Below are 10678 nucleotides of genomic sequence, written 5' to 3' on the forward strand. Positions count from 1 at the left end.
TGGCTCTGTCCCACTGAACTTATCTTCCTCCAGCTGAGCTGAGGGTTGGCTCACTGGTTGGTGACCACACGGATACCCTCTGGGGAAACTTCTCCTGCCAACCAGTTCCCCTGCAGGCCCTGTTGCTCAAAGGGACTGCAGGCGCTCCCTCCTCTACAAGGCCTGGGCCATGCTCCAGCCCCTCAGAGCTCGGCCCTCCTCCGAGGTCCCGAGCACTTAGCTGCCCATCTACATGTTCTCTGACCTGAGCACTCACACCCATGGTAGTGACCTTGCAGAGGGAGAACACCCTTTGGTGTGCACTTCCCTTAGCCTTTTGGGATGGACATAAAGTAGGTGTCATTAGGTGTTTTTTGTTTACTTCCTTAATTCCGATTGGGAAAACAGATCCAAAAAACACTCCTCGATTGGGGGCCATGGCCTTGGTCTTGGCTCCGACTTCTGGAGGGACTCAGGCTACTGCCTCCCTGCAGGCTCAGCTCAACCTCACACTTTGGAGAACGGAGTCATTTCTAGACCAGGTGCTGGGTTAGGGACTCCCAGAGCATCCCCCTCACAATGTCAAGGAAAGGCAGGGGCCTTGGGCTCTGCCACCACAGAAGAAAGGTCATCAGCCACTGGCTATAACTTTGGCCCATCCTTTTCTCTTTTATTTCTTAGAGCTTCTCTACCCAATATGGAGGTCGCTAGCCACATGGGGCTATTGAGCACTTGAAATACAGGCAATCTGAATGGAGACGCACTGGATACTGAACTCGTCATCTGGAATTCAGGAGAATATGGAATTTATTAGGTAAAAGGATACAATGTAAAACACACCCAGAGCTCCTTTAATTCCTACAATCTTTCCCACCTATAGCCTCCTAAAATCATTTCATACTACGAAATTGCTTATAAAGAATAAGAAGAGCAAAGCTGCTAAAAGTGAGAGACATTAAGCTTGAGGTGGATGACCGGGTCAGATGAGGCCTATTCTGGAGGAGCCCACTGTATGCAGCAGGTCAACACTACAGCCTTCTAGGCCAGGTACTGATGCCAGGGACACCTTGAACATGTGATTGGCTGGAGCTGCTGCCTTGGGGGGAAGACCACTTATTCCCTCAGCGCCTCCTTCATTCACTTCTCTGCCAGAGCCTGCTTCTGCTCAGCGAGTGCCCGAGAGAACCGATGCATAGCTAGAGGGTCCAAAAGAAGACACAGAGAAATGGAATGCGTGAGTTTGCAGGTGGGCCCCAGGCCTCCCCAGGTCATGTTACACATTCACCAAGCCTCCCATTCAGGGACGTTGCACTTTCCCCCACCTTCTTTGGGATGGATTCCCCAGTCTACCGCTGTATCCCCAATGGCTCTTTGAGCTTCACCAGCAGAGCCTGTGCCTGCTGGACACGTTCATTTCTCATTTCAAATCCTGTAACCTGGCTATGGACTTGGACTCATCAAGTTTTCTATTGCCTCCAGTGTCCCTTCACTTAGTTTATACTGCACATTAGCTCAGAATTTATTTCTGTAACATAAATATCCTCTCTGCACTGCTCTACTCCCAGCAGGCAGAAGAGCGTACCACACACGGTGAGATGCAAGAGATCATTGTTGAACATCACGTTCTCATAACCTTCCGAGGACAATCTCAACTCCACAGAATAGCATCCAGGGACATCCACAATCGTCTCCCTGTCTACCTCCCCTACTACGCTCCAGCCTCACAGGGCATAGTCCCACTTCTCATGAGGCCCAATGCCCTGCTCAGTGGCAAGTGCAGATCTTACCTGTTTGCAAAGGAACTTCACCAGAATATGAGAGGACAAACCTTCCGCAGTACAGACAGGCCGTAGCTATAGGCCACTAAAGGCCAGGTAGGGAGGACTCGCATAGTGGGTTACGGGATGGGGGGTGCCAGGGTTGGAACACAGCACCACTCACCGACTTTCAGGTGGGGCATCTTATTCGAATAGGTGAGGCGGAACCAACCAGGCTCATTATACATGTAGAACTTGCCCGGGGACAGGACCAGCTTGTGGTCCAGGAAGCGCTGATGAAGGAGCAGCTCTTTCTCAAACGTGCATGGTTCCAGGTACTAGGGAAGGCAGAGGGACAGAGCTGAGCCTCAGACCCATCAGGCAGGTCGGCCCAAGAACACCTCTCCTCGCTCCCAGAGCTCACCTCTTTCAAGTTCATCCAGACATTGAGGCCAGCGCCACAATTAAAGAAAGGGACCTTCAGTGCCTTCAGCTCGCTGGTGACGTACCTGTGGGCTGCCTGCAGCCGGGAGTGCTTAGTGGGCAGGTACACTTTGTCAATCCATTCTGGGCGGGTGGGGGAAGAATGCTGTCACAGGTCTTGGGACACCCAGCTGCCAAGAATTCTTTACTGTACGCTCCCTACCCGGGCTGCTTAGAAGCTATTCTATCCGACACTGACAATTATATTTGAGCTGATGGCATCCACACCAAACTCACCTCCTACCTCCAGCTCTGGAGGAGACATTGGACTTCTCAATAAACCAGATGGAGTGTCCCATGTGAGTTTACATCCCCGACACTCACACTCAGGGCGCCCCCCTAGCTTGCGCCAATGCTGCTGATGTCAACTGGGCAGGTAGCAGGGACTCACAGCTCCCCTTACCTTCTGCCCCACAGCCTCGCTCAGTGGACTCTGAGGAATCAACACGGGCTTGGCGATGGTCTTAGCCCAGTTGTTCTCGGCACTGGCAGCACACTGGACCATCAGGGGAATTCTGAAAAGTTCTCATGGGTTCATCTGAATCTGAATCTTTGGGGTGGAGCCCACACATCAGTATATAATCTCCCTCCGCAATTCTCATGTTCATCCCAAGGAGAGAACCAGTGTTCAAAGGCCTGGCTCCACTGGGGGACATCTAGATGGACTTCTCCTGTCATCACTTGTACTCACTCAAAGGTGAAAGTAAACTGTTTTCTATACCAGATTAACTGCTTGCTTTAATTTATTTCACTATATCCCAGCTTTTAATTCGAATCAGCTAGACCTGCACGTGCTCTAACACAGGGAATAAAGAAAGGGGCGCTTCTCTGCGCTTGGGCCATGGCATTGAAGGGGGAAGTTCTCCCCGAAGCCAGCAGTCACGTAAGATCCAGGAGGCAGAAGACTCCAGGTGGCCACAAATGTAGCCACGACATGTCTCCCAAGTGACAGCTCTCCCTTGGCCACCTTGAAAGATGAAGTTCCATCATACTTGAGGAGACAGGGGGTTTATTTCTTTGTAATCTTTGCCTGAGCAAGCAGAATGTTGGAAAAGGAAACTGTACCCTGACATAACTGAATATACCCGGACTTTGAGGTTCCCACTTTGAGTCCCAGAGTATGATTGACAATTCCCGCTCCAGGAGGATCACCAGCTACCAGAGAGCCAGAAATGAAAGCCTGTCCTGGGTCTTAGGCCAGCCCCTCCCTCTCCTGACTGCACCCTACTGCAGCAGCTGAGCTGCGCCCTGCCCTCCTTCACACGTCCTGCCCTCCACCGTTAGACCCCACCCGCTGTGCTGAAGGCATGCCCGTGCCAGGCACACCCAGGAATTCCCTATGGCCGTGGGTCACCAAGGGGCCTGGATGGAGCTCAGTACCTCTGTCTTGGAGCAGCCGACACAGCCTGTGCTGGATGATGCCAGGGATGCTGTGGAGGATGCCATATATGCTCACGGCAGAGGCCACCTCCTTGTTGTACGTGTACAGAGCGCCTAAATGGAAGCCAGCGCTCCCAAACAGCTAGAGGAAGAGAGAAAGGGAGGGAATACCTGCTTGATCCTCTGCTGCCCCTGGCTCCTCTTCCTTCCCTACCCAGTGTCAGGCGGCTGGACTCACCTTACCAGTGCCCCAGATCAAATGGGTCCTGTTCGGGTCAGGCAAACTGTGGAAGACATAGTACAATGATGATTATGTAGAAATATTTGAAGGATGAACACTTGGGGTCTATGTGGGCAAAAGCAGAAGTGGGCTGGAGGTTCTTCCTAGACAAAAGTGCCTACAGGGGCAAGGTCAAAAAAACGGTTGCCCCAGTTTAAGCCAAGAAGTCAGCACAAGGCATTTAGTAGGAATAAGATGAGATAGGTCCCAAGTGCCCACTGAACGAAGTCCAGGACTCAGCCTAGCTTGTGGCCTTTCTATAGCTGCTCCAAAGCTACCTCCTTGGCAGCTGGTTCTATACACATGAAGTAAGCCCACCATTTCTACAACATGCTCTTTCACTTCTTCCTGCTTCACCTTTGGTGATACTGCTCCTTCTACCAGGCACCCCATGTTTTGGCTGCTGGAATCCTGTCCTAGGGCCAAACACCATTCTTAAGAAAGTTCTACCTGGTCTCTTCTTTTTCCCTAGGAACTTGTAAAGAAGTTCCGACCCTGAGCTCCAGTAGGGCTTAATCTTCACTTTTGGCAGTGCACTTTTCACATTTTCCTTAAGTTTCTCTCTGTACAAAATAGCATTTAGTAGAAAAGACACTGGCAACGATGGGTGATGCTTTGCTGATTTTCATACCCCAGCTGGCACTTAGTGTAGTTCCTAGCAATTAGCCAATTAACTTGAAGGTGCATGAACTGACCCGGCAAAGTAGGAATTTCATGGTTCTCAATCCAACTCCGGCTGAGACCAACTCACCTTTCCAGGCTCAGAACACTGTGGAATGTGATGGATTCATCAAACACAGTCTCCAAGTAAATTTCATCCACAATCACATGTAGAGTATGCCTGCAAGTTACACACACACACACAAAGGAAACCAGTGTCAGAGTTCTCTCTCTAAACTTAACTCACTTTCTTTTACAGTCCACTCTTGGTACAAAGCAGATACTCCTGCTGCTCCAGCGGCCCATCCAACCCTTCTAAAGGGCACGGTAGGCTAGGAGGGGCTGGCACACCAGAAAGGACCTTCCTCCTGATGCAGGAGTATTTGAAAGGAATAGACTCCGAAAGACATGCTGGAACACCTTACTGAACCTCTCAGTCATCAAGCAGAGACCATTCAGTGGTAACAAGTGGGCTAAGTGCTTTTCCCCACAGGAGCCTGTTGAAGCAGTACTGCTCTCTCCATTTCAGAGGGGAAGAAGCTGGTCTCCAGGACGCAGCGTTAATTCCCGCAACTAGCAGGTTTCAGAGCTGGGATCAGAACCCCGTTCTGCCACCTTCCCGCCCACAACTTCCAGCATTGTCCCTCTCATCCCCGTGTCCTCCTGTCCTCTGCCATTATTTGGCCTGGTTGGTTAGTGAGGAGGCTTGCAATAGTGCCTCTCTTCTAGGAAAGAGGAAATTATCTACCCTGACTCACAGGTCTCTCTCAGGACTCTAGATATATCGGATGTGAACATGACTTAGGAACGGGACAGGAAAGTTCTATGGGGACGTGTCTTCACCTTGACACCACAAGGTCTGAAGGTCTCACTTCCTCAGCACCTCAGGCCAACTAATTTAGAAAATGGAAGCTAAGAAAGAGCTTAAGCTACAAGCTGTGGGAAAGCAACGGAACTGTATGATGGTTGTCAGGTAGGCGTGTGCACAGGGATGAGACGAGAAAGGAACGGGCAACAAGACGTGGTGGCAGCAGGAAGCATGTGGTGCACTTTCCTTCACTGCCAGTTCAGTTGGCTGTATGCCACTGTGCAGAGTACGGTGAGCAGTGAGAACACTTAGGGTAAGTTATTTCCAGTACTGACTTCCTGCCCATGAATTCATCTAGTCTCAAGGAGTGAACTCTTACCTCTTGGCAAATTCCAGGTATTCCTTCAGTGAGTCCCGGGAGTAGACGTCTCCCAGGGGATTTTGAGGGTTGATGAGCATAAGACCTTTCACCTTCTGCCCCTGAAAGAGCCAAACGAAACCCAGCGAACACACATCCTTCACTTCAACTTCAAGTTCAGCCACAGATGAGTCTGGACACCCAGTTTTGGTCACCTAATCAGGTAGGACCTCGCAGCAACCACCACTCTGCCCACAGAGCAGAGCAAGAAGGAGCCCTGGGGACCATCACTGAGAGTGCTCTCAGGGAAACATGGCCCTGGACACCACTTCTGAAGAAGGAGCCCACACAGTCCTGGTGAGCAAGTGGTAGCAGAGTCTCGGCATGAAGCCGTTCAGGGGCAGCAGTGCCCACCCTGACACATGGGCCGCCCCTTACCTTAAGCTGAGCCTCATGCAGTGCATTCTCCAACTTGCCCACAGTCAGCTGGAACAGACGGGAGTTCTCCGCTGTGACCTGGAACACAGGCACTGTCTGAGGACCGCCTACTGGGAAGCTTCTAAGCTTTGATCCTCCCTTCCTATCGGCCCCAAACTATCCTTTGTCTTCACACCCAGGGCACCAGTCCCACATGCCCTCTTTGCCCTGATTTCTCCATCCGCCCCCACCATCTTTTCACCTTCAAATACCCCCAGAACATTCCATTGCCCTGGTGGGCTGAGCAGGGAAAGGGGTCCCATTCTGACCTCACTGTTCAGGTGGACATAAATCAGCTCGACTTTTGAATACAGGTGAGCAGTGAGGCTGAAGCCAGGATAGGAGGGGCTGGGGACCAGAAAGGCCTCTGGAAGAGCAGGGAGATGAGCTGTCAGTCCAGGTCCCTTAGTCAGGACCTCCCAGGCACCACCCAACCCCCAGGCCAGCAGCAGCCCTCCCACCGAGGCCGGGACTCTGGCAGCTCCTCCTACTGGGGGACTCAGGTTTTGGGACTCGGGCTTTGTAAAAGATAGTCATTCTTATAAAGAACATTTGGAGAGCAAAACTTGTGTCCCCTTGGGCTTATTCTAGAGAAGGAGACAAGGGAAGAACAGCGCTGTGAATGGCTGAGCAACCAGGGCAGAAATCTCGCCAGCCTGCTAGCAAGGTGAGCTCCAGTCGCTCGCAAACACTGGTCAGCTCTGGGGCCAGCACCAGAGGCAGAGGTCCCTGCACAGGGCAGGCTCTTGTCTCTCCGCATGACTCAGGGTATCTGCACCTTCTGGTCTCACGTGCTCTTTTCCTCCCATCCATTTGGCCTCACTGATAAGCAGCTGAAGACCTACTGGGTCTGAAGGAAACTGGCCACCACGGTAACCTGCTTCCATGTGGTCAAAGCGCACTAAGGTCTGAGACTCTTCTTTGCAGGAGGAGGGGCATTGAGAACAGATGCCTCAGCCTTATTTGACCTAGAATTCATTAGGTTTTTTTGTTGTTGTTAAGGAGAAGGAGGAGGGGATAGAAATTGTATATGGTTTAAGCCCATTTACCAGGTCTCTGTATTGGAGTTGAGCCCCACCGCCCAGCACCTATGTGCTGCTATTTCCCTGAGCTAATGCAGAGCCCACTAACTTACCACCTGGATCACACAGAACCATGGACAGCGCCGAGAAGACAGGGAGGCACGCATTTACAACCACCACCTGGAGAAGATGCACAGAAGGCAGAAGTCAGAAACCGGTCCCCATGAAAGCCTGGTCCCTGGTCTATCCTTGCCTGTGTAGGGACTGGCACCAGCGGTCCTCACATGGGACCCATGGACCTTCACTGTGTCCTGGCTTGGGGGGGTCTCTGCTCATTCCTCCTGTACCTCCTAAAAACTGCAGAGAGTCCCTCAACAGTAGAGCCCTCCAGTGGGATGGCAGTGGGGCCAGGAAACTGACTCACATTTTCAGGATCCAGCGGCGCAGGTGCCTTGCAATAGTCAGTCAGGAACCGGGCCACTTCTTCTCGCAGGCTGTGGACAGACCCAGAGAGACTTCGTGGTTTCCAGGTCTAGATTTCAATCCTTTCCAAAGGACTAAGTATCCCAACATGCTACAGGGCTTCTGACTGAGGCTATCAATTTTCCTGGTGATAAACAGTAAATCTGGATATGATCTTAGGCCTTTGTAATTGAACAGCAGTGCTATTTGTACTACACCAGGTTACTTCGCAATGAGGAACTCCAGGCATTGTCTCAAGGTTACTACACAAAGAAGTGCAAGTAACCAGCTAAGAATCTGGCACTTGGAATCATGCCCTGCATGAAGGCTGGTGCCTGTAGACTAGGGGACCATAGGTCTGGAGGCCACTTACTTTGCTTGTCCTTTGTAGTCAGAATATTGCAGAAGGGTGTCATCAATATAGTTCATGTCGCTCTGACTCAACTGTTGACAAATAAAACATGAAGACAGCCAGACCGGGAAAGCCCAAGTTTTCATCTTACTGCTAGGATGCAGGTGGGTGTCTGCCCCACAACACAGGGCCTCCCAGCAGCCACTGGGGCCACACCCTGCATGATTCTCAATGAAAGGAAGCTTCAACCTTCTTATCAGAGATCACACAAATAGGTAACTCACTGGGAAGTGTTTAACCACCTCCCCAATCAAACACTTGAGCCAGAGCCTCCCTTGGCAGCCCACCCCAATCTACCCCATCCAGAGAACACCTCTGAATACTCAGAGAATCCAGGAGGTCCTTTGTGCTAGTCTAGAAGCTATCTCCCCACACCCCTCCCCAATCAACTAAGTCCCACTCCCATACCTACCATATGCTAGAGGGACTGGGCCTGAATATGGACCCCAACACAGCCCAGAGCTAGACTTACCCTTTCAGTTATCAGGCCAGTGCAGAGCTTGTTCTCAGTAATACTAAGGTTAATGAAGCCCTGGAGATGAAAGGAATCTGAGATCAGACTTTTTGCCCAGCCTGAGTGGACCCCTTTCAATATGTCCAAAAATACTAACCCCACATGACTTTAGATGGAGAGCTCATTATCCCATGAGGCAATTCACTCCATGTTTAAGTGTTTGAAAACTTTCCACAGACCCAAAATTGTTCAACTTGCAATTTTTCTCCTTTAGAGCCATAGAAATCAATAATAGTTCTATTAGGTACCAGCTAGCAGTCACTGAGTTCTTTTATGTGCCAGGCACTAGACTAAGTGCTCCATGTGAGCTGTTCACAATTCCACAACTCCTGAGGAGAAGTTCTATAATGATCCCCACCCTAAAGGGAGTGAAACTCAGAGGGTGAATAACCTACTAGTCCTGTGACCTTGGTGATGGGTAGACTCTACCTGCCTACCCCAGAGCCAGGGCCCTTAAGAACCACAGGTCCTGCCTCTTACCCATCTTTGCTGTTTCCACCTCCATGCATGGGCCCTTCAAGTTATGAGAAGAGGCACATTCCCTGACTATCCAGGGAGATATGTGATTTCCTTGGCCCCCAGAAAAGCATATGGCCATTGAGCACATATCCCTTAGCTAGAAGCACAAGAGATGGTATGACTTGTGCTGTCCCCCAATTCTGGCTGGACAGCTACTGTGACCCTCCCATGCTGGAAGTCTTCCTCTGTCTCCCTATCACCATTAGGAAAATGTCCTAACACCTCACAATGTCCTACCTCTTGTCCCAGTGCTCATTGCCTCTACTCCAGCCACAGGGGCCTCCTTTTCCATCCACTCTGAGCCCTTCTCACCTAAAACTTTCACACGTGCTGCTCCTCCCTCCCGGAGGGCCCCCCTTCCCACCTCCACCACCACCACAGGCTGGCTGGTTCAGCCCTCAAGACTCCTTCCCAGACCACCCAGAGCTGGCGTCCCCTCAGTGCTCTTAGAGACATTATTAATGTTCCTTTCCCAATGGTTAACAACGTTCGCCACCAGACTGAGTTCCCTGAGGGCAGACTGACTTACACCTGTGACCACAGAGAACTCCAGGTGGGTAAGAGCAGGCATTTAGGAACTGCAAGCAGAGGAAAGAGGGGAACCCTGTCCCAGCTCTCCACCTTTCTTTATGTTGTGCCCGTTCCCTGAGCTATAAGAAGATAATACCACCTACTTTGCAGGGCTAGGAGGAGTAAGTGAGAGAGCACAGTACATGGCACAGGACTCAGTAATTCCTAGTGCCTGGCGCTCTCTAGTGTGGCCCTCTCCCCATCCTCACCGAGGTATTCTTGTCTTCATCATAGTTGTCTTTTAGGTAGGTCACGAAGGTCTGGACGAAGGAGCTGTATGATGCAGTGATGTCATTACCATGGTTGGACAGAACATTGCTGACAAATGCAGCCTCCAAGTGATTCAGCTGGTAACTCAGCTCGTCAGGCTGCCTGGACGATTGGGCCTGGTGCCTACCTCCAACATCACCGCTGGAGTCCAGGGAAAGGCGAGACAGTGGGAGCTCTGGGCCACCTGTGGCCCCAGACTGTAAGAGGTTGACCACCTGGTACATTGAGTGGATGAGGCTGGCTTTCTGCTCCTTGGTGGCCTCATTGTGCCTCCCCTCCTCTGGCACCACATCCTGCCACAGACGCCTGGTCTCCAGCTGCATGACGTAGTCCTCTATGGCCTTCTGCAAGCGTAGGATCAGCTCCATCAGCTGGGTGTCAGGGATCTGGGTTCCGAGACCCTGGCCCTTCATCTGGCCACAGGGCTTGTGGAGGGTGTCTGATCGGAGACTCATAGTCTGGGTCTTTGTTCTGGGCTCACCACGTTAGCCCAAACCTGCAGAGAAGGAGAGGGACCATGCACTGCAGCGGAGTAGACTCCACCTGACCCTTAGGTAGGCCTCATCTCAAGCTGGCCTCTGTTTCATGCCACCTTCATGCCTTGTCCTGGGCCCTAACTGGCTCAGAAAGTGTGACCTACTCATTCAAGGGCAATGCCTAAGTGGCCCTCAACCCGGGCACTGGAGCAGTGTGCTGTTGCCATTTAAATGTTTCCTCAGGAAAAAAG

The 10678-nt window shown here is 51.4% G+C and overlaps 1 protein-coding gene across 1 annotated transcript; it reads right to left on the reverse strand.

The window, feature by feature from the left end:
• Window positions 1–1088: 1088 nt before the first annotated feature.
• Window positions 1089–10406, reverse strand: LOC129081525 (probable inactive 1-aminocyclopropane-1-carboxylate synthase-like protein 2). The gene is made up of 14 exons (XM_054587199.1): window positions 9891–10406; window positions 8551–8610; window positions 8040–8110; window positions 7629–7698; window positions 7318–7384; window positions 6452–6549; window positions 6144–6221; window positions 5727–5827; window positions 4631–4720; window positions 3838–3883; window positions 3600–3741; window positions 2161–2303; window positions 1921–2074; window positions 1089–1175 (listed from the first exon to the last, which is right to left on the reverse strand). The coding sequence occupies exons 1-14, from the start codon at window positions 10404–10406 to the stop codon at window positions 1117–1119; spliced, it is 1695 nt and encodes a 564-aa protein (XP_054443174.1). The 3' UTR covers window positions 1089–1116.
• Window positions 10407–10678: the final 272 nt, after the last annotated feature.

The sequence above is a fragment of the Pteronotus mesoamericanus genome, unplaced genomic scaffold, assembly GCF_021234165.1.
Source record: "Pteronotus mesoamericanus isolate MK-2021 breed Mesoamerican mustached bat unplaced genomic scaffold, CSHL_Meso_final scaffold_1066, whole genome shotgun sequence".
NCBI classification, from domain to species: domain Eukaryota; kingdom Metazoa; phylum Chordata; class Mammalia; order Chiroptera; family Mormoopidae; genus Pteronotus; species Pteronotus mesoamericanus.